Consider the following 23,760-nt stretch of genomic DNA (forward strand, 5'->3'; position numbering starts at 1 on the left):
GGTGACCGATCGATCGGCACACCTCTAGTTTCTGGCTATAATTACTGAAGCTGACTCATCACTTTCTCTTTAGCTTCCAAAGATAATAACTTCAGTTTTGTTTTTGTTCAGTTGGAAAAAGTTGTGGCATGTCCACCCATTGATTTTTTTTCCCCCTCAGCATCTGTTCAGTTCATAGTCACCTGCTGACATTATAATCTAGAGCTGTGTATCATCCACATAATGATGGTAATTTTATAATCTGAGCTAGTGGGACTGTGTGGATATTAACTAAGAAGAGTCCCAGGTTTGAACCTTGTGGAAGCTTGGAAACAACTTGTGTTGCCTGTCAAAACCAAAATCTGAAAAGCACAACTTAAAAAACCCAAACTTGGTCTACTGGTCTAATAAATTCTTACTTTTCATCTGTATTAATTTCATCCTAAAGCCTACCGTCTTCAGACTTTTTTTAAATCCCAACATCTTAATTATTTAATTCATTAAAGTTAATGGCATTAAATAATTCATTTGAAGTTGATGTTGGGATTTCTGCCTCCACACCCCCCGCCCCTCTCTCTTTCTCTCGCTCTCTCTCATTAGTAAATAGGATTGTTGGATTGTTTACAACAGGGTATACTGTTAGTCAAAGGCCACACAGGTTTAGATTTCTGTTGCCTGTGGGTAAAAAAACAAAACAAGTAAAAGGTATTTTTAGTGAGTTAAAAGTTTCTGCACTGTTGTCCAGAGCTCAGCAGCGTTGTCAAAGATCAATGGAGTCTTGCCTTATCTCATTTTCCTATTTGCACAGCGCGGAGTATCCTGACCTGCGCAAACACAACAACTGCATGGCCAGCAACCTGACACCGGCCATCTACGCCAAGCTATGCGATAAGGCCACTCCCAACGGGTACACGCTGGACCAGGCCATCCAGACGGGCGTGGACAACCCGGGCCACCCCTTCATCAAAACCGTTGGCCTGGTAGCAGGAGACGAGGAGTCCTACGAGGTCAGACACAACACCGGGGCCGGGGCGCGGCTTTAAGCAAACTAAACCCACCTCCGTTAACTGCAGCTGGTGCATTTGTTGAAATCTGTTTTCGATACATGCTGACACTTTTAATGGACTTTTAATGCAAGCCTTTAATGCAACTTTGCCTTAAAAATGTCACCATTTACTCTAGACAACAGTTGTAGACATTCATGAAGACTAATTCATATTCATGACAGTGTGTTATGTAAGTCTTATACACACCTCTTCAAATGAAGTGTGACCTGATTTTCTTCTGTTTTCATTGTTGGCAAAAATGAACAGAGTTCATGATGGTAAAGATACTTAGACAAAAAGAAGCCCTTCTGCACCGACCAAATAAAACTTGTTCCACTGGCAGATTATTTCACTTATAACATGGGAAAAAAGTCTTGTAATAAATGACTTTACCTGCCAATGGAACAAGTACTTTTTCATTAATAATAAGGAATTATTTACTTAAATAAGTTATTTACTTAAATAAGTTATTTACTTGCTGAAAAGTTACTTGCACGTTAGTTTTTCTTATTTCAAGTGTACTAAGATATTTGCACTATAAACTTGACCAAAATTACTTGGTAAGACTTTTATGTTTTTGCAGTGTGAGCCTGGTGGTAGAGGCGCTAGGACAGCTCACCAGCGGCTCACTTTTTTGTGCTTAAAAAAATGTTAAACGTTACAAAGATTCAGAGGTGTGTGAGCAGATGACTTAAGTTCAATTCGTCAGATATAAAACCTAGCTTAAGCTGTCTTTCCTGTCATTGTTACTGGTGTATAAAAACACTATTTAAAATAAACAACACTTAGCCTTGTGGGGGAGGCAAGGAAAGCCTGGTGGCCCGCCAGGCTGATAATACACTGGGAGAAACCCTGCAGGCAACATCAATACAAAATTGACATTGCTTTTATCTCCTTTCCGAAACAAACTTTTAGGTTACATGAAAATAATTGCAGATCTAAATCTGAAGGAGTCTTGGGTTTAACTGAATGTGTTTCTGTTTAGGTGTTTGCAGACCTCTTGGATCCTGTCATCAAAGAGAGGCACAATGGTTATGATCCCCGCGTAATGAAACACCCCACTGACCTGAATGCCACCAAGGTACTTCAGCTCTATTGTACTGACTCAGCAGTCAGCTCCGATTTTTGGTTTGACCTCATTTTAGGGGAAATTCCTTTAATTCTTTTTTTCTTTTCCTTTTCCTGAAACCAACTGGCGCCATCTTGGATGTTATTATTTTATTACTTTAAAAAGGAATTGAAATGTTTTTTTATTGGCATTTTTAAAAAATATTTCTAATATTGTGTAAAAGTAAAATGAGGCTTAAATGGTTAAATGAAACATCTGCAGAATGTGCNAANTTTTTTATCCACTTCATCATCTGANTAATTGATAGAATAAGACATGAGGGGTGAGCAGTTATCATATCGTTTATCATTTATCATGATAATTTTCTTGACGCAATAAGCATTTTATTTTATTGTTCTCACGATAAATTCTAATGAAATGATGTCTTTTTTGGTCAGGATTGCTATTTTTACTGTTTTCTCCACCCTTAGCTCGACAAGAGCATCAATAAATTTGAAAATATGATTAACAGCAGTCCCTGTGTGCAGTTTAGTGATATAAATCTCTTCTGTATGTGTCTGGTGTCCTAAAGAATCATGTTGGATTTAATTTCTCTTTAGAATCAATAAAATATTTTTGAATTTTGAATTTGAATCACAGACGGTTTTTCAAGTGCAGCATTTTGTTTTTGTCGGGTTACGATTGCTGTTCACCCACAGCCCTCCAGTTACCTAAGAAGAAATAATAAATATTTGTCTTTTTGTTCACGTTTATCATTGTCACAATATTGTGATAAAACTGTAAGTCCATTTCTCCCACCCCTGTAATCGCTTTACTAAAACAATTGTCCGATGCAGCCCTAATCGACAAACTTCTCCAAACATTTCAGATCCAGTCCGGAGTATTCGATGAGCGCTACGTGCTGTCGTCCAGGGTGAGGACCGGCCGCAGCATCAGGGGCCTGAGCCTGCCCCCCGCCTGCACCCGGGCGGAGCGCCGAGAGGTGGAGCGGGTGGTGGTGGACGCCCTGTCTGGGCTGAAGGGAGACCTGGCTGGAAAATACTACAGTCTTACTCTGATGACCGAGCAGGAGCAGCAGCAGCTCATTGATGTAAGTGAAGCGTGTTTAATATCAGGAACGACAACTGTCTGGGCTAAACATTGATTTTAACTCTTCTGCATGTCGGTAAGGTGACGTAGGTCGCCATTTTTGCAACTTCTTTGGAATGCTGAGTAATTTTGGTTCTTGAAAAAAAATCCAGATCAGGTATCTGTGACCGTGTGCAGATACACAATACACATGGTACTTTAAATAGTATTTAAAGTACCATTTAAAAATGAAGAATTTCTTGTTCTGTTCATTTTAGAGCTAATGTTTAGAGCTTCAAAATATTCATTATAGTAAAAAATTTTCCAATGTGATAAAACTTTGAAAATAAACCACAAAAGAATATAAATTTTAAAAAAAACTAGGCTTAAAATATTTAATTTTGTTCCTTTTGGCCCTCCATATAGCCACCTTCCTAAAATAATAACTTTTGGAAATAAAGAGGCAGTGATTTTTATTTTATTTTTTACTTTTTTTGTCAAAATTACTAATGGGGGAAAAATAACTTGGGTCATTATATTCAGAAGGTGATGATATGTGTTATGATGTTAATTTTTTTTAAAGTTTATTATCAGGTTACTTAGTTATCCTAACAGTAAAACAACAAATCTTGTCCAGTCTAAGTTGTGTATAAAAATATATATTTTTTTGTGTATTTATCAGGATCACTTCCTGTTCGACAAACCTGTGTCGCCACTCCTGACCTGCGCAGGCATGGCCCGTGATTGGCCAGACGCCCGCGGTATTTGGTAAGCAGAAAATTTAAATCTCCAGCCTGTCAGGCAAATTGCATTTGTCGTATTGGTTGTGCTCTGACGGGACTTTTCAACTTAGCAATGATGAGTTTTACGAAACCCTTGGGTGAATTTTGCCTCGATGTTTCTGCTGCTCCTTTGTGTTTTGCTGATCTGAGGTGAAAAGGAGATGAGCAGCATTTCAGATTAGCCGCAGGAATAAACCCCAGTTCCAACGTGCCTGACAGCCGAAATCAATCACCTTCCTCCATGTTTGTTTCCTCTGTAAAGCTTACCAGTCACTCCTCCTCTTAATAATGCAAACTTCACCTCATCATCTCCTCTTTCAGTTAAACTACAGCTTCTAGTTTTCATCTGAACTAGAAGCTGTTTTTTTCTCCCTCTGGCACTCCTCTTGTTTCTGATACTTCCTTTATTCTGTGATCTACTTATCCTCTCCTCTTTCTATTGTTCTGTCTTGTCTGGCTTTTCCTCCCTTGACGCAGACACCACCCTCTATTAAAAAAGAAGAGAGTGGTTTGAAGGGAAAAAATTGATTTTGTTGCTTTAAAATGTGAAACTGATGCTAAGATATCGTCATCATGACGGGGTTCAGACAGGTGCTTGAAATCCTTGAAAATGCTTGAATTTAGTTGAGGTGTTTTCAAGGTTTGGAAAGTACTTGCTTTCTGTATAAAGTCATTGAAAGTGTTTGATGTTCACATTGCATGATTTTGTAATAAAGTTCTAACGTTTGATTAAAAACCGAAATTTGGAAAACGCTATTTACAGTTGAAACCAGATATTTTCATACATCTGATAAAAAGACAGTTGAATCAGACTAAACTTTTCTTGTCTTAGGTCAGTTTAAAATTACCAAAATTATTTCTATTTGCCGAACGGCAGAAAACTTAGCGAGAACATTTTTTTAGATTTTGTTGGGAGTTTTGTAACTTTCTCTATATATTGTGTTTAAGCGTTTCATTTGAGTAGGAAGACCTTTAAGATTTGTTTGGATTGTTTCAATGGAACGAATATTTATTATCCCTAATGACTCAACAATTTATCGATCTGTTTAATTGAAATAATATATTCTAACTTTAAACAAAGTTATTAAAACTGGGAACTTTTTATTAAATTTGAGTTTTGTTCTTGAACCAGTCAGGCTTGTGTGTGTGTGTTTGAGAAACATTTCAAAACATAAAATTATGTTACATTTCAGATTACATAGAATGCGATCAAAAGACTTTTAATGTTGGACTAATACACCACATGAGAGAATAAAATTGGTGAAAAACTGATTATTTTACTTTAAAACTTGTATGTTTGTTTTGGTCTAAAAAGATGAAAAGATTTATTACCCAACAGATTTACTATCTGACCGGTATGTGTCAGAAATGTACATTTGGCCGTTATCGTCAGTCATGTCATTTTAATTTTTTTGGCTTTATGATTAGAGAACAAATAGCATCGTTAAATTTAAGAATAAAAAACCACCATGTTGAATTTATCACAAAATTTTTTTTAAAGCTGCAAAATATTTCAAAGTGCTGTCGTCGTCAGTGTTGTTAAAATACAGCTGGGGAGCAAAATCCAGTAGAATATTTAAAGCTCCGTCCATTCAGATCCCGCATGCCGTCCCTGTCCTCAATGACCACACCAGATGTAGACGTTTAATGGTGCTAAAAAAAAATAAAATAAAATCTTCATCACTAAAAGCCCAAATTGAAATGAAATTCATGCTGACATTCGCTGTGTTTCCTTTACAAATGTCCAAAAAAAACCTTGTCAGTGTTCCAAAAAGTTTGAAAAAACCCAATTTCACACTTATGGTGTTTCCATTAAAGAACAAGGTTACTCAAAACGGACGTGTTTCCATGAAGCAAACTTATTTTCAAAGTGTCAAACTGAGCAACGAAATGGCTCTTGAGTGCGTGTGAACAGTTAATCGACACTTTGAGTCTGTGCACGTGAAAAGAACAGATGGTCCTATAATAGCATGCGTTCGAGCTGTTTATGAAGTAGAAAACCTCCCTGTTTGCAGGCACAACAATGAGAAGACCTTTTTGATTTGGATCAATGAGGAGGATCACACCAGAGTGATCTCCATGGAGAAGGGAGGCAACATGAAGAGGGTCTTTGAGAGGTTCTGCAGAGGCCTCAAGGAGGTGAGACATGCTCGCAGTTGAGAATGGATCCTTCCCGATTACTTAAAGGGGCAGTGTTATGTGTTTTCCAGGCACATCGTGCCATTTTACAACATGATCAAGTAACTGTGTTGCCGTGAGTTGTTTTAAAAATGCTACATAAATATATCAGATATGACTTGAAAGAAAATTTACTTCCTTATTTAACGCCTCTGTCTCTTTAAAAACTCCCATTCTTTCTGAAGCTCCACCTTCAGGAAGTCATCACAACATGGCTCCTCTATCAACATTTTAACAATGTTTTCACCAGTGAAGCACTGAGACGTAGCTCCTATAATGAGCTCAGCAGATGCTCAGTTCCACCAGGTGTTTGCTAATTGCTGCTGGCTAGTCTGAAGGAGCTAAGGAGTCTGGAAGCTTGGTTGCTTGGAAACTGCAGCTCAGAGGAAGAGCTTAGTCCTCGAAGGCGGACCTAGGTTCCCCCAGAGTGTTTTACACAGCTCAGTGAGAAATACTTTAATGGAGATTAAAGTTTTTCTCAAACATGAATGAAAGAATCAAAGCAAACGTCCAGGTATGTTTTTGATGAGGGAATAACATAATAACATGATGTGAGCCTCAAAAACGTCAGTTTCACATAATACTGCCCATTAAAGATGTTGAGGGAAGACAGAAAGTAAGCAGCTATTCTGGTCGATATTTGTCAGTGTGATGCTAAGTGTCTCTGTGGCAACTTGATATGCAGCCCAGAACTGAGTCTGCTCTGCATTATCTAATATAGATGTGCTTATATTGTTATTGTGGGCTGTTTCTGCTGCTAGACGGCTTTCTAAACTCAATGCGGGGCCATTAGTGTTGTCTAAAAACAGGAAGACGTCCTCCTGCTTCGAAAATAAAGCCTGTTGGCAGACGTACAGGACGCACCGTCCACACATGGTCATGTGAATATAAGTTATTTCCTAATCAACGAGTAAAGGAGAAGCAAAAATACCACAGCTCTCTCCTACAAGTTTGATGTCTTACTCCCACTTTCACAGTCATACCGGGATTTTTTTGTGTGTGCGTGTGTGCGTGCGTGTCATGCATGGTTTGTAGAAAAAATAAAATGCTGTTGAGCGATTGCGTTGAGTTAAACTCCTCCTCCCCCCCCCCCCTCAGGTGGAGCGGCTGATCCAGGAGAGAGGCTGGGAGTTCATGTGGAACGAGAGGCTCGGCTACATCCTGACGTGCCCCTCCAACCTGGGGACTGGACTTAGGGCCGGCGTCCACGTTAAGCTGCCCCGTCTGGGCAAGGTAACACACAAGCTGAAGCAGAGCCTGACGAGAAACACACAACTTTACTTTACAGTCACGAGGAGCAGCCGGAGCTGCGTTTACATTGCAGAAGGTGTCTGAAAAAACACGATTTTGCAGTTGCTGTGTTTCTGTTGCATAAGTCATGTAGAAATCACTTTTGAATAAGCTTGTTCACTTGATAAGTTATTAAAAATCATGGCAGCGACGAATGTAAACAGTTACATGAGATATGTTCGTAATTCATCCATGGTGCTAGCGCTCATCATCCATCAGCCACCACAGGAGACGGCGACGTCTTATTCAGGTGTTGGAGCGACAAGCGGAGGAGTTATGGATTCAACACATTAGTAATACACAACTTATTATGAACGGTGAGAGCTCTGGTGGGACCAGCTGCACATTGTCTGAAAAAACAAAAACAAACCATCACCTTCCTTCCACGTCCTGTTGTCTTCTTTGTCGTTTCCAGCAGCAGTAACGCTCACGTTGTTGATCACGTGACTCCTGTGGTGCGATAAGTGTTTCCATTGCGGTTTTGCAAAATACATCCTTTTAAATATGGCCGAAAAACCACCTCATCCCAGCGCTAAGACGTTTTACTGGAAAATATGTTTCAGTTAAGCTAATTTATTTTCGTAATTTCCAATTCATGGCTAATGGAATCGCAGCTTTTGTCTGTGTCAAATGTTATAAAGATGCAAAATACATTTATTTCCAGAAGTATTAACGTCTCTTTTATCTTTCCACATTTTGTTACATTAAAACTGAAAACTGAATGTTCTTTTTTTGTTTTGGTTTGGTTTTTACCCATACTTCTTTGCAAAATAGTTCAAACTTGGTCAGAATGGATGGAGAGGGTCTTTGACCGGAACTTTCTGGTTTTACATCTGGAGCCTCATGCATAAAGCGTGCGTTCGCACAAAAAATGTGCGGTCCCATATTTTACGCAAAAGTCGGCATGTATAAAAATTAACTTTGCGTCAAGGTTTGCGTAAATATGCGCTCACCTTTTCGCTGGCGTGAAAGTGTGCGGCCACGTTTGCCAGCCACGCAAACTTTTTCTGTGGACAATATTAAACCACAAAGCGTCAAAACTCACCAAAATACACTGAAATCTGACTACATTTGGTGTTATTTAGACCAAGAAGCATCAAACCCGATGTTTTTCATGATTTTAATATTTTATTGTTTAAACGTAAACGATGAAACTGAACCGCATTTATCCTCAGACAATAAGCTAACACGCACACAAAATAAGGAAAATAAAAATAAAAGTATGTGAAAACCTTGCTCAACTGTAAATAGTAATTTTCCTCAGTTTTTGTCTCATAAAGATGTAACACGTTGGTCCGTGAGCCGAAGCGCATGGAATCCATCTGCGGGGTAATTTCATTGTCACTGAAAGAAGAAAACAGGGTTGGATCACCAGGTTAACTCAAACCTGCTGATTAAAAATAATCAACAGGTCTTATCACACACTGGTACCAAATGGTATTAGAAATGAGTAAACTCATCCAGCAGATGCCTGGCGATTTGTGTCTCATCAGCGTCCAGGCTGACTCCTCTCGTTTTTGCCGAACAGGATCCGCGCTTCAGTAAGATCCTGGACAACCTGCGCCTACAGAAGCGCGGGACGGGCGGCGTGGACACGGCGGCCGTAGGCGGCGTGTTCGACATCTCCAACCTGGACCGCCTGGGACAGTCTGAGGTGGGGACAAAACATGACGTGTGGCACGTCCAACTGTTTCACTAGAGTTTCCTATCCGTTAATAACAAACGCATTCAGTTTATGCAAATTAGAGTTTGTCATCTTGAACTATTTTTGTTTATAAGAGTTGAAAAGCCGGTCACAAAATAAGTTCCAGGTAATTTGTTGCTTTTTCTTTTTTTAAATATGTGAAAGCTCGCTGTTCAGATTCAAATTCCACAATACTTCCTTGATCCCAAATAGTAATTAAATCTTGTTGTAACTCATATTCATTCAAATTCTTAAAAGATTTATGGCCCGAGACGTAACAGGATTACTTAATGCATACATACTATGATTTGCAATAACCCTAAGATGAATAAATCTTACCCCACTCTATCCTTTGCAGGCATGCAGGAAAAAGTCTAGTAGTTTCTGACGATCGCTTCAGATCCACTGCAGGCTTGGCTTTGTCTATGCAGAAACCTGACATCTGAAAATGACGCACAACAGAGTCGGCACAGAAATTTCCCGACTGCTTCCTGATGTCTGTTTTGTTGTTGCCAGATGTTTTTCTGAGCTGTGGCACTTATAGGCCCTTACTATTGAATGTACTCATCATCAATGATTTAATTCAATAGTTTTTGATGATTTGTGCCTTTATTTAAATTCTGCAAGTGAAAATTATGTTAAGTGTTTATTTCTGTATCTGAAAAGAATATTTTCATTACAGATAATTGTAATGTTCATCTCATGAACATTACAAAGACTGAAAGTGTGTTTTGGTAATTTGCTTACATTTCTGATTCATCTTCAATAACAGATTTATAAAAAGAAACTGTAATTAATGTCTATAAATAAAGTAGGAATGTGACAAAATAATATATATATCAGGGTGTCCATGCATCCTTAATAAAAAAGTCTTAATTTCATGAAAGGCCTTGAAATAATTTAAATTAACTTTTAAAAAGTAAATTGTTCTTAAATACGTTATTCGCAGGTCTTAAATTTTGTTTTGGCAGGATTATTTAAACTAATATACTCTAAGTAGTTTTTTTTGTGACTGAGTTGCATTCAGACATCTTCATTGTGTTCTTTCACTCAATGTGGTTCAGGCTACTGCTAGCTAGCTGCTAATATGCCCTAATATGCTAGCATTTTCCTGCCTAGCATGGCGAAGCTCAAATTCATTGTCAGTTGGCTGAACGATGTTCTCCATTGGCTCACTTCTGTTGCCAACGCAACTTTCATTGTACATTTGTTGCGATACAGGTCTTAAATATCATCCGTAAAGGTCTTAAAAAAGTCTTAAATTTGAGTCTTGAATTAAAATGTTTAATGACTTTCTTTCTCACTAAATCAAATAGCTGTCTAATTACTTGCAGAGGTAGTAGTTCAGAAACATTTTGCCATCTTTTTCTTTTGCCGACAAGGAATAACAGGATCTAAATGTGGTGTTTGTCTCCTACTCAGGTCCAGCTGGTGCAGACTGTGATCGATGGCGTCAACTACCTAATTGAGTGCGAGAAGCGGCTGGAGAAAGGCCAGGACATCAAGGTGCCAGCACCCCTTAAGCAGTTCAAGTAGACACTGGTCCCTTCATCGCTGCACACAAACCTCTGGGCACACACACAAACACACACACTCAGCCATGTGCCCATAGATATTTTAAAAAGATATCTATGTTGTCGCCTCATTAATTATTATTATTACTCTTCCATCACTATGCTACCTATCTAATCAACCACCCCGTCCCTGCTCCTCAGTATACTCTATAATTTCATCTATATATGTAATATGTAACCGTCTGGCTGGTAACGTCCCAGAACTTCATCAGACTCAAAACTCTCCGAGCTCAGATCGTAATTTTGCTCTAAAAGGATAAAAGTGATTTATAGAGTTATGGAAGCTGTGGGGCTGTTTTATTAAAGCAAAGCAAAAATAATCAGCTTCTCTGCATGGCCAAAAATAATTTTAAAAAAATCAACAACACTCCCCTTCCCGTTGCTCCCACCTTTACTCAGCCGCACGTCCTGCATTCTGCCCCCCGTCATCTCCCCCTCCCTCCTGCGTGGTGATTTCCCTTCCTACATGGCACTTGTGTAGTCCCATACGTCCGTCCTCCATCGTGGAATGTGTGTACATAGTTCCTTTTCAGATGTTTGATGATTTATTTTGAATGTAGATTTTAGGTTTTATTTTCCAAGCGGAAGGCTGGAGAGACGTTTGTTTTCTCCAGCAGATGTGTTCGTCGGGTTCTAATGTTCCGAACACACACTTGGCCGGGTCGGGCTCCGTACTGTAAGCTCCTGAAGCAATATCGTTTGAGCCATAACAGATTGTCACACTGTCATGCCTTTTATTAAACAAATCATCTATTTAACAGTAGCACCTCTGTTTGTGTCTCATTTCACAATAGACTGCTGCCTTTTTCCTTTTTCTTTCTTTTAGCTTCTGTATCAGCTTTTTGAAATCCGGTGAGGATTTATTTCCAGTAAACAAAAAGCCCGAGCTTTAGGTAACCATGGCGACTAAGCTTTCAGGTCATAATTGTGATTAGCATTGTTCCTTGATGCGATGTGACCCATCTTTAGTAAAAAAAATAAAAACTTGTTCACACTGTTCCTATTTTCATACAGACATGAGTTTTTTTGTTGTTAAATTTATAAATTCAGACACTGTTTCATAAAACCTTTTACATTTTGTTATATTACAACCACAATTGTGTTATATATTTTAATAGCATTTCACATGATATATAATAACTCAAAGAGATACGTAATTGTAAAGTGAAAGGGAAATGGTGCATGCTTTTAAAAATTTCTTACAAAGCAAAAATCTGAAAAGTGTGGCGTGCATTTGTAGTCTGCTCGTGGAAATATTTATTCACTCTCCTTTGCAAAAATAGCTGAAGAACAGTCAAGTCTGGACTGTCTTCTGAACATCAGTTTTTGAAGGTATTGCCACAGATTCTCAGTTAGATTTGACTAAGTCATTTCTGCGATGGAGGAAGCAAAACATTAAAAACAACTCATCTCTAAAGTTGAATTATGAATATACTAGTATCAAGTCTGATGGATGGTGGTAGGACCTAGATATTAACAACGAACCAGAAAATGGTCAGTTGTCATTTAATAAATCAAAAGGAAACTTAAATGGAGCTCTGGAGGTATAACGGAGGATCCAGCAGTGAAAGAAGAAAGAGGAGCGTAAATGCTGCAGAAGTGGAAATGACAAAACGACCAGAAGAGCCAATCACAGGTGAGTGGGCGCAGCTGGGGAAGGGTGAAGGCAGAGGCGAATGAGGAAGTGATAAACAGCTGGGAAGGGGAGCAGAACGGCAGGGTGAGGGTGAAGCAAAGCAGAGAGAACTTAAGGAGAGAAAAACTGAAAATGAACAGGAAACAGAAAGAAACACTGAAATGGGGGAAACAAGTTTAAAGCAGAAATAAATGAACTAACAAAAGGAATAACTGAAATAGCAAGATCCAAGACAACGAACAAAACCTGAACATAAATGAGAACCAATCATACAGCAATCAATAGAAATGCACAATAAGAAGTGGTTTATGTGAATAAGGGCTAAGAAGGACATAAATGCTTTTTGGCATGCCACTTTGTAAACATAATGTAAATAATGCGTATAAATTAAAATCCATAGTTTTTTTTTTTTATCTTTTGAGAGATACACGTCGCATTTCTAATCAAAAAGAAAGAAATTTATTTGTTAGATATAATAGTTTTAAATCTTAATCCACCCAGAAATATGAAAAACTCTAGACTTCATTTCATGCCTCTCTGACTAAAGCTCCCCTCCTCACCCAGCCAATCAGTTTTCATCCTTACACACAGATTTAATCTTCCAGTGCGGCTCCATGGAAATGCTCCGGCCCGCTCACAAAGCCCGTTGATTTGAACGGCTCTCTGTGTTTTTCTTTGTGGCGTAGGAAGTCTGTAATAAGAGCTTTGTCCCGTTGTGAACGAACACATTTTCTTGTCGTGATGAAACGGCCAACAGATTTCCCAGTGTTTCTGTCTGGCGGCTGACGGGACAACAAGGCTTCCACTGTTGTGAGGAGACACGGCTGAGACGTCAACAGTAGGTGGTGTGAGGCACGAGAGAGCAGTTTCTCTCTCTATTTTTTTTTTTTTTATTTTTTTTTTGAAGGGTTTTGGAGAAAAAAAAAAGGTTCTGATGTCCTAAATACGCCCAGATTTCCTCCCTCACTCAGCAGTCAGACCGTGTCACCACGGTGGATGGCTCGTCTTCTCCTTGCTCCAAATATAGAAGAGGAGCAGCACGGTTGTCATGACGACCCCTCTAAGAAGCAGGGGGGCTCCTGCGAGGGGGGGTAGCTGTCGATGGGGCTTTGTGGGACCAGGAAGAACATCTCTGCAGTACAAAAGTGTGACTTAGACTCGCCGTGTCTGTCAGCTTCTGTCTCAGCTCTGCAGGTTTACAGTAAACAGCAGCAGGTGTGGCAGAAAGGCATCATGGGACTGAAGGATTACCACTGATCTCCTGCAGGCCTAAAACAATAAGATATGATGACGGAAACACTGTGTAGAAACAAACTTTTTGCAGCAATACTAGTCCTGCTCATGCCTACATGTGAAAACTTTAAACACTTTCTTACTGTTTATTTCAGGGGCTGTATTGTGTAAAATCGACTATTTTTGAGTTTTACATCATGTTGTAATGTTATTCTCCCAACAGAAACATACCTGGATTCTTGCTGTGATTTTTTTCATGAATGTTTGAGAAATCCTTTAATCTCCATGGCAACCATTAACCTGTGCAAAACGCCTGGTTGGACCTAGCTCCGCCCTTTGAGGGGCTATCTACTTCCTGTCTAGAATAATAACTATGCCGAAGTGAAAAGAAATGAGGAACAAGAAAAGCCTTAAATCTGAAGCTGGAGTTTTGTCAGAGAGTGCCATCTGGTGGCTGGTCCATATAATTGCAAAAAGGTACAAATCGAAAGCAGTTTTGTGAGGTTTTAATAATCTTCACTTCTTTATCAGCAGGTGAGAAAAAAAGCTGTGTGAGGCGTGTCAACACAGAATCCAGCGATGGTCTTTCAGTCATCTCCAGTCGGTTTTATGTTTCAAACAATCTGGAGTCTCTGGTCTTAAACTTAAAGAGATTATTGGAAAACGTTCAGGACAGCTGACAGCTGGATTTCCTGCCCGATACCCAGAAATGGACAATACTTAGAGAAGAAAATTCACTTCAGTTTATTGGTGTGAATGCTGTAAATCTCTACATAAATCTAATACATTTTTAATCATAATTTGTTTTATTGTACAATCTGATTTGCTTTTCAATTATATAATAAATGAGTTGAAATCATTTCGTGAAATGTTATCTGCCTTGCTCATCAAGCTGTTTTGCTTCTTAAGCTAACGTAGCAGAGCGATATGGAAAAGTTTTCATCCAAGCATTTCCATTTTAGCTCTGATAAGTATTATTATTATTATTATTTTATTATTATTATTATTATTGTTGTTGTTGTTGTTGTTGAACTGCTGCAAAACGTCTGCTCTGTTTATTAATGTTCTCAAGCACGTTATTTTAGTAGTTATACAGAGATAAATTACACATTTAGATGCTTTTTGCTTCAATTAGGCTGGTTCTGTAGAAATCCTGGATTTCATTTAGATGTATCATATTAAAGGGGGTGAAATAGAAATGAATGCAACTAATCTCGTCTCAGATTTGTATTTATTATGAGAACAAAAGCTATGAGCCATCTATAGTTTTCCTTTCACTTCTCAGCTGCTTTGCAAAAAAGCAGCTTCTATGCACCACAAATCTGGAACAAACTTACAGAAAACTGCAAAACAGCTGAAACAATGAGTTCATTCAAATCAAGGCTAAAAAAAATCCCCGTTTCATAATTCCTGTATTATGTTTTTGTAGTTGCTGAAATGTGCTAAACAAATAAACTGGAAAAAAGCCTCTTTAAATACGTTTAAATGGTGACAAAATGTGAAGCAGGTCAAGGGGTGAGAATACCGCTGCAAAGCACTGCAGTGAACTGGGTCGTTATACTGGAAGTCTCCATGATTCCCAATTTAACACAAATTACGGCTCACAATATGGCTTTATTAACCCGGTAATTGAGCCACGTCATTTGTCTTTGTTAGTCGTAAAGAAAACATTTGTGCAGTTTGTGAATACCCCAAAGTTTCAAGTGAAGTATTAACGTCTTAATTTCCGACTTTTGTCCGACCCCGATTGGCTCACGCGCGTTGACGATTGATTTCCCGAAATTTCATTGGTCAGTCAGAGCTGAGCGACGCAGCGAATCGACCAATAGGAGGCTGCCACACTATGATTACGGGACGAGGCCGTGCTGCTTGTGAGCATCTTCACCTCCTCCTCCTCCGTCCCCTTTCTCTTTCAGTCTCGGCCCTGCTCTGAGTGTCCTGCGGCTTTTTGAAGAGTTGAAGACGGGCCGGCCACGACTCACGTCTGCAACTTGAAGTTTTTGTGACATTGAAGCCAGGAGACTGTTAGCCTTCTCGGTGTGCCATGTTGAGACTGATATTTTTGGCCGCTCTCGCCGGGTTCAGCCGGGCCAGTGATGTGCTGGAGTTCACGGATGACGATTTCGAAAGCAGGATTGGAGACCACGAGATCATTCTCGTGGAGTTCTTTGCACCTTGGTGAGTTTCTGCAGGTTTCATTCAGGGTGTCGAAACGGCGTCTTTGGTTAGCAAACGTAAGGGGGAAAATTTCTAATGAAAATTACGCCGTCGCCTCGCGGTAAAATGGACTCCACTCTGCAGAAATGTCGACTTAAAAATGTGTTCAGTCTGTGAGCGTTTTAATTACTTTTATTTATTGGGATATATTTATTTTGTTTTTATTAGAGTCGGGACTGTAAAATCCTGCTTGTTGGCTGCAGACCAAATATTAGCATGTTAGCTAGCGGTAGACGCTTAAGGCTATACGAATTGCAGTATTTAAATTAAATGACTAATTTAGTTAATTTTATAGTTTAATGGGACTTGCGGCTGTTAAAATGTAACATGTTTGCTGATTACCATGTAGTTTAGGTGTTGTAAATCTCGGTAATACAAGAGAATGAGGCTATAAGGAAGTTGGGGGCGTGTCATGTGATAGTTGTAACGCTCTGATTGGTTGGGGAAGTTTTGGTGTCCACCTCTGATTGGTCTACGACATATTTGACGTGTTTCTACGGTGCCAAACTTGAACAAATATATTGAAAATAGGTCAGACTTCAGATAAAAAGATTTTCTTTAAAAGTAAGGAAAATTTTTTGTTTAATAAAAATGTTATTGATGCATTTTTCCGTGGACTCCACTCAGTTTTTTGTTTTTTTTCTTGAGAAAATCTCTTTGGGAAAAATTACTTAAGCCATTACTATAGGAAGGTGATGTGTTAAAGACCAAACTAATGTGCGCTATATACATGTTTTTGTTTTATTTGCTCACGGCTTTTTTTTCTTATTGTGTCTTATCATTTTTACAGTATATTTTAATTAATACATTTAAATCAGACACCAAGACATCAGTTGCAGCCAATTTTTCAGTCCTATCTTACTATTACTTGTTTTCTTATTCTTTGCAGTTCACATCTTGAAACAAACCAGACTTTATCTTCCCACTTATAGATGAAGTGAGAATTAAACTGTTTTATTTCAAATGTATATTTTGAAGGATTTTTTTTTCTATTATCCATCTCTAGATTTATTGTTTTGTCCCAATGTTCTTGGTTCAATAAAGTTATTAAACATTTTCCACTCAAGCTTTAGGTTGCTAGATGTGAAGCTTTACAGCTACACTTAACTGTTTTTGTAGAAAAAAGAAAATACAAAAATGTTCTACTCTGAAAATGTGTTTTAGAATTATTTCTTAAATAAAATGGGGAAAAAATAAACTTTCCAGCTATTGTTCTATTCAACAACTTTAGTTAAATCTCCTTATTGTGCAGAAGTGTCAGGTTTCTTGGACTCTTCAGCTCCTTTCCTACCTCCGATCCGATGTGTAAATCGTCCTCCTGTTTGATCGGTCCATGTCCTCTTTATCCTTTAGGTGTGGTCACTGTAAACGTCTCGCCCCTGAGTACGAGGCAGCAGCCACGCGTCTAAAAGGCACCGTGTCGCTTGCCAAGGTATTGCGCAACACAGTTTGACTTTCCAAGCCATAGTGTAATTTTTCTGCTTTACCAACTGTTTGCTAGCCGTCTGTTTGCTAACGGTTTGCTTGCTATCGTGCAGGTTGACTGCACAGCTAACAGCAACACATGCAGCAAATATGGCGTCAGTGGCTACCCAACGCTGAAGATCTTCAGGGACGGAGAGGAATCTGGTCCCTATGATGGTCCCAGAACTGCAGGTATTCTATCTTGTTTGGGTTTTTTTTTTCTTATGTGTATTAGAATATTGCTTTCAATATCGGTATTGGTCCCAATATTGAAAACATGTTTGACCAACGTAGTTGATGTATTGTTTTTGTCAGTTTTTTTGTTTAATTTTCATTGGCTGCTTTACTCCTAATTGCACTGACTGAACAAATTAAAGTTGTTTTTACATCTTTGACCAATTTTGTGAAGCTATTGGTGTATTTAAGTGAGCCGTACTGGTGCAGAGTTTTCAAATACAGTTGTAATTCAGTGCATTTGTCTGTTGTTTTTTTTTTTTAAAGAAACCTTTTAAGTTAATTCAGCTGTAACCCAGAGAACATGCAGCGGAAGTCAGAGTGGTGGCTGTTTCTGCAGTGTGTTCACTCGGGGACCTTAATACAAACACGCATCACATTTTTTGGTTCCCTTTGGAAATCCAGAATTGGCTTTATTGATGAAGATTGTGTGCACAAATTTCCTGCGTCAAATTCTGAAGACGAAGGAAGTTTGTCTTCACTTGCAGCTCACAGACATTCAGTATAAATGTTGGAGGAAGTAAAATGGAGAATAAAAGGATCAGCATGTGCATCCAGGTTGGCCTAAGAGCAGCCAGGGGTCCGTTTGCAGCTCTTATGTGATTCTTATGTGGCCCCGAATATTAACTTAAACACCTGAAGTTGGGCCCCACCGGTCCATCTGGTACGGAAACATAGTTTTTCTTTATAAGGCTGAAATTTTTATCAACAAATTTAAGTCTCAATATCAAAGTTATTTGATAAAGCTTTTATTAGCTATTCTGCTTCCTATTTATAAAAAGTAAGACAACAAACATCCAGAGTGACACACATCCTGTTCTCATCGATAAGAATAAACTGCTTTTTTTTTTTTTCTCCTTTTCTAGAGCCACAAAATGGAAAAACATTTGTCATGAAAAAAAAACGTAGGAAACTGTAGGCTTTTCTTTTGAAGAGGCAAATGTAAAAGCCTTCTGTTTTGGATCTGTGATCATTTACTAATCCATGATTGACCGTCATCAACACAGTTATTGCAGTTAAAAAAAATCTTTCATTAACAATTAATTATTTTTGTCTTAATTGAAAGAAAAAAATATTTGTGCTCCAAATGGACTTGGTCTGTCACATAGAATTACAATAAACACAACCGAGCAACAACAGTGTGAAAGTTCATGAGGCATTAAAAAAACATTCATATATTTGATGACAAATGTGTTTTTTTTCTCAGTCTTTTTGGTAATCATCTTGTTGTTTTTTGTCCCGTAAAGACGGGATTGTTAGTTTCCTGAAGAAGCAGGCGGGTCCAGCTTCAGTGGAGCTCAAGACCGAGGGAGACTTTGAGAAGTTCATAGCAGATCAAGACGCCAGCGTGATCGGTAAGTCCTGGTCGTGCATCCGATCCAGCCCGCCCAGCTTGATGGTAAAAATGTTTGTTCTGAATTTCTCTCGTCAGGTTTCTTCGCTGACGACAAGAGCTCAGAGCAGACCGAGTTCCTGAAGGCCGCCAGCGCTTTGAGGGACGACTACCGCTTCGCCCACACCAACGCCGAGGCCCTGCTCAGCAGCCACGGCGGAGAGTGAGTTTCTGCATCACACGTCGGAGAACTAGGGAGGCGGGGGTGGAATAAAAATGGTTCTGAAGTTTAAAATGAAGCGATGCATTTTAGTGAGGATGTTTCCTGTGTCTGATTGCAGGGGAGTCGTCCTGTTCCGTCCTCCACGTCTCGCCAGCAAGTTTGAAGATGGTTCCGTGAAATTCACCGAGGACAAATTCACCAGCAACAAAATCAAGAGGTTCATCCAGGACAACGTGTGAGTACAACCAACAATCGCTTTAGGAATCGATTAATTGGCACATTTAAGACTTTTATCCAATATTAGAAATGCATTAAAAGATGCAATTAAAGAAATATTCCTTTTCTGAGTGAGAAAATATAAATGTGTATTGCCTAAAATGCAGTACCATCGTTCTCTTAGTGTAAACTTGATCATTTTTAGCAAAAGATGCATTTGCAGCTGAAAACAGACGTCTAACATCAACATGTGGGGAGCTCAGCCATCCTGCTTAATGTGGCAGCAACACAGTTTATTTATTTTTCTAATCAACCAGTTAATTATTGGAGACAATTTTGAGTTTGCTGTGTTCCCATTAAACATGAAATGTAATTAAAATCACACCAATACATGAGAAGTCATTAAAACGTTGCCGTGCCAACATTATTCCTGTCTTCTTTGTCTTTTCCACCAATAGTAGCATCCGTTTGTTGATCATGTGACTCGTGATGCAAAAAATGTGTTTTCATTGGAGTTTTCTGAAACGCAAACCAAAACCACTTCATCTTGGCGACAAAACTTTAAAAAAAATTAGTTTTTATGAAATCTGCGCACTTCCACTGAGCAAATTTATTTTCAAAATGTCACCTTTTGAGGTCAACATAAACGCAGCTGTTGATATTTTCCCGTTTTTTCTGTCCTAGCTTTGGAATCTGTCCCCACCTGACAGACGACAACAAAGACCAGCTGAAGGGCAAAGACCTGCTGGTGGCGTACTACGACGTCGACTACGACAAAAACCCCAAAGGCTCCAACTACTGGAGGAACAGGTGGGCGTCTAGGGCGATTCCTCCGCGCCGCTCGCCAACTCAGCTTTCTTCACACGCTTCTCCTTCTCTCGCCCTTCTCGTCCCAGAGTGATGAAGGTGGCCAAGGGCTTCCTGGACCAGGGGAAGAAGCTGAACTTTGCCGTCGCCAACAAGAACCAGTTCAGCCACGACCTGTCCGACTTCGGCCTGGACGGCGGCTCCGGGGAGCTGCCCGTCGTCGCCATCCGCACCGCCAAGGGAGACAAATACGTCATGAGCGAGGAGTTCTCGTGAGTCCACCAAGCTTCGCTTTAATATCTTTTTTGTTTGCTTGTTTGTTTTCTCCTCTGATTTCTTTTGTTTTCGTTGCCTGCAGCCGAGATGGAAAGGCTCTGGAGCGCTTCCTGCAGGACTTCTTTGACGGGAAGTTGAAGCGCTACCTCAAGTCAGAAAAAGTCCCTGAAAACAACGACGGGCCCGTTAAGGTGAGGGATTCCTGGAGTGGCTGCTTGACAATGTCAATGTTGTTTCCTCTGACTGTAAGGGATGGAAAATATGGATTTAAAAAAAAATCTCCCCTTTCTTAAAAAAATTACATATGACAAATTTTTAGAATTATATTCTAACTTATTTGTAATGATGAAAATTATTGTGGATAACCCTGAGCATCTTCAACATGACTGTAGTGGATAAATGGCGTCTTCAGTCAGAGGCTTCTTCAAATTCGCTGTGGTATAGACTGCTACAGGAGATCCTTCCTGTCTGCAGTGATCAGGATCTACAGCAACTCTGAAGAATCTTTAATTAATGAATTCTATTTAATTTCCCTTTGGGATCAATAAAGTATTTCGGAGTTTTATTTTCTATTTGTAAGCTTTTCTCTTCTGCAAATTGATCTCAATTCAAAGTCCAAATAAATCTAAGACGGTGAGCTGATCCCGCTCTAAACAATGGAAGGCCAAAGTGTGCAATGATGGGGGTGGGGGGAATACAGATTTTCCAAAAAAGTAAATCTTCCTAAATGGCAAATTTTGATTAATGATTTAACTTAATTGATTCATTACCAGCTCCAGTGAGCTTGTCTGTCTGCTTGGTTTTCTTTAAATTAATCAAATGAGTACAAAACTCTGACAATTACCAATTTTGTGGAACTATTTTTTTCTTTTTCTTTGACCAAGTAAATAAATGACAGGAAATATTTTTGGAAACTTTCCTGCCCAGGCTGGTTATCAGTGTGTGGGAACATTTGGAGGGAAGAATCTGTAGTTGGGTCAGTTGTGGCTGTAAAAGTTTCCTGTTTTAGTTTGTGGCTCCGATGGTTAAACAGGTTTTATTTTATTTACAGTCATGAACCCTTCCTGCATCACACAGGATGTTCTTCCCAAGTTTAAATATCAAGCAAAACTTCCTGGTTGAGACTGGAGTAATTTTAAGTTTAAGATGTCTGCAGTAACGGCTTCCGCACTGAAGCGTGGTGATGCTGGGATCTTGGTTGTGGTTCATCCACTGATCAGAAAACGGAGATTGAAGCCGGTCCAGGTGGAACTGTGCTGGTTCTGGTCAGCAGCAGACTAAGTGCAGGTTTGGACTGAGCCGCTGCCTCTCTGTCTCCAGGTTGTGGTGGCTGAGAACTTTGACTCCATCGTCAACGACGACAGCAAAGACGTCCTCATCGAGTTCTACGCGCCGTGGTGCGGCCACTGCAAGAACCTGGAGCCCAAATACAAGGAGCTGGGAGAGAAGGTAAGATCCTTTCTTGTTTTTTCTTGGTCATGCTCATACATGTTTTAGTTTTCTTGCTTTTTTTTTATCTTTATCCAGTAAAACTACTAATTTCCTCAACTTTATTGGCTCTTATAGAATGCCAGCGCTCTGTAATTTGTCCTCATTTAGCTGTACTCTGACTGAACTCATAGCCAAACATGACATTAATGATGTGAGTTTCTGGTGTTGGAGTAAAAATGGAGGTGAGCAGCAGCTGTGAAGAGAATCCCTCCATTGCTGACTCGGTCAATCTTGAACTTATCAACAGAAAAGCCTCATTTCACTTGTTACAAACAGAAAATGGAGCTGCTTCAACGTGTTTTATTTATCATTTGTAGTGAAATCATCTCTGCGCATGTAGACCTGTCACGAGGACAAACTATCTTCGATAAATTGTCCAAGAATTTATTGCGATAAACGATATTATTGTTTTGTCTTTTAAAAATCTGCAGACTGGACCCACAATGCACCAGGGTCCAGACTCTTGTGTTTTTTGAGTGGGGACAATAGAAACACTTAAAGCAATTTTATTTTCTTATTTTTTTTCTTATGCCAAGACTCTTATTGTGAAGCTTTAGGGGAAGTTCTAGCTAGCTTAATGGTGCTTTTAATTGAAGTAGAAACATTTTTCAGTCAAAACAGGCCGTTTCCCAACACAGACCTGAGAGTGCCAAGTTAAACTCTTAAAGCAGATCATTGTGAAGATCACAACCGTCTAAAGGTTGCCTTGGTTACCGTTGGCCTGTCAGGACTGCTCATCACATTTCCCTGAAACATCCTTTAAAAGTTGTCATATCCAAAACTCAGCAGCATTTATAACACTCGGTGCCGTTTTGTTGAAATATTCCTGCTTTTCTGTTTGAGACAAAACGTGTTCAAAACGTTGTGTAGTTTGAATATCACGGTTAATATCCACCGTTTAGTCTTCCTCTTGAACTGATCTTAACGGGCCACTTCTTGTTCTACAGCTGGCCGACGATCCCAATGTTGTTATTGCCAAAATGGACGCCACAGCTAACGACGTGCCATCTCCATATGAAGTCAGCGGGTAAGTCCTGCGTTGTTGTTTTTTTTTTTTTGTTTGTTTTTTCTCCCTTTGACTTCCTTGTTTTAAGAATTAACAATTGTATTTTAATGTCATGATTTATTTATTTTTTTCTCTCCCCAGATTCCCCACAATCTACTTCTCCCCTGCTGGACGCAAAATGAGCCCAAAGAGATACGAGGTGAGTCACGGACTACCTGTTGGTTGTAAGGCCTCTGTGGGACGAGCGTTAGCCGCGGCTATAAATGCTAATGTCTGAACATGTCGGCAGTTGATACTTTGTCCCTATCAAATAAAGAGAACATCCTGCCGTTGTCTGTGCAGGGAGGTCGAGAGGTGAGCGACTTCATTTCCTACCTGAAGAGAGAGGCCACCAACCCCTTAGTGGTGCCAGAGGAGGGCAAGAAAAAGAAGAAGAAGAAGGACGACGACAAGTCAGAGCTATAGAGGCTCCTAACAGAAACTCAACGCCCCCCACCCCACATCACAACAACAGGAGGAGGAGAATCGGGGAACAGAAAGAACTAAATTATATCCCACTCGCTTAGTGAACTACCAAAAGCTCTGAAGCCGACGTCAAAGAGCCGGCCGCTCCTTGGCTCCTCTGCTGCTCTGGAATCCTGTGGAAGGTGGAGAGGTGGTGGCCAGGGTCTGCCCGACCGTTTTACCACAATAAGAAATTTTTAGGGAAGAGGGACAGCTTTTTTTGAAATGAGATTTCTATTTCCTCTGGTCTGTCTACTACACCTCAGACTGATGCACTTTGGTTCGATACCAGTTTCCAGTCATCTGTCGCTTGTTTTTGTTCTCTTCATCACAGGGGGACAACTTTATTTTTCTTAGGTTTTTTTTTTTTTTTTTTTTTTTTTTTTTTTTTCGTAAATGGTCTTTTTTTTTTTACATTTTGAAGGATTTTGAAAAAAAAGACCCAAAAAA

At 39.5% G+C, this 23,760-nt stretch overlaps 2 protein-coding genes across 2 annotated transcripts in view; both read left to right on the forward strand.

The window, feature by feature from the left end:
• Positions 1–11,428, forward strand: part of LOC106961164 (creatine kinase U-type, mitochondrial-like) — an 18,337-nt gene extending 6,909 nt beyond the window's left edge. The window contains exons 2-9 of the mRNA XM_015054711.1: positions 788–986; positions 2,011–2,106; positions 2,963–3,184; positions 3,845–3,930; positions 5,960–6,083; positions 7,221–7,355; positions 8,941–9,066; positions 10,519–11,428. Of these exons, the coding sequence (XP_014910197.1) occupies positions 788–986; positions 2,011–2,106; positions 2,963–3,184; positions 3,845–3,930; positions 5,960–6,083; positions 7,221–7,355; positions 8,941–9,066; positions 10,519–10,632 (1,102 nt within the window). The 3' untranslated portion in view covers positions 10,633–11,428. The remainder of the gene's footprint in view (positions 1–787; positions 987–2,010; positions 2,107–2,962; positions 3,185–3,844; positions 3,931–5,959; positions 6,084–7,220; positions 7,356–8,940; positions 9,067–10,518) is intronic.
• Positions 11,429–15,406: 3,978 nt separating this feature from the next.
• On the forward strand, positions 15,407–23,379 carry pdia3 (protein disulfide isomerase family A, member 3). The gene is made up of 13 exons (XM_015054713.1): positions 15,407–15,717; positions 17,110–17,188; positions 17,295–17,412; positions 18,702–18,809; positions 18,887–19,010; positions 19,129–19,245; positions 19,911–20,036; positions 20,123–20,305; positions 20,392–20,500; positions 21,630–21,758; positions 22,748–22,827; positions 22,948–23,005; positions 23,149–23,379. Exons 1-13 carry the CDS (start codon positions 15,584–15,586, stop codon positions 23,269–23,271), a joined length of 1,488 nt encoding a protein of 495 aa, XP_014910199.1. The 5' UTR covers positions 15,407–15,583; the 3' UTR covers positions 23,272–23,379.
• The last annotated feature ends 381 nt before the right edge of the window (positions 23,380–23,760 follow it).

This window comes from Poecilia latipinna, unplaced genomic scaffold, assembly GCF_001443285.1.
Source record: "Poecilia latipinna isolate Pla-1442-1.1 unplaced genomic scaffold, P_latipinna-1.0 Scaffold1273, whole genome shotgun sequence".
NCBI classification, from domain to species: Eukaryota; Metazoa; Chordata; class Actinopteri; order Cyprinodontiformes; family Poeciliidae; genus Poecilia; species Poecilia latipinna.

What these genes read in the sequence shown, in the direction of transcription:
- pdia3 (XM_015054713.1), top strand. Translation starts at nt 15,584, where the DNA reads ATGTTGAGACTGATATTTTTGGCCGCTCTCGCCGGGTTCAGCCGGGCC. An exon ending in GTCATGAGCGAGGAGTTCTC is followed by an intron (nt 20,306 to 20,391) that starts GTGAGTCCACCA and finishes CGTTGCCTGCAG; the next exon opens with CCGAGATGGAAAGGCTCTGG. An exon ending in ACAAGGAGCTGGGAGAGAAG is followed by an intron (nt 21,759 to 22,747) that starts GTAAGATCCTTT and finishes CTTGTTCTACAG; the next exon opens with CTGGCCGACGATCCCAATGT.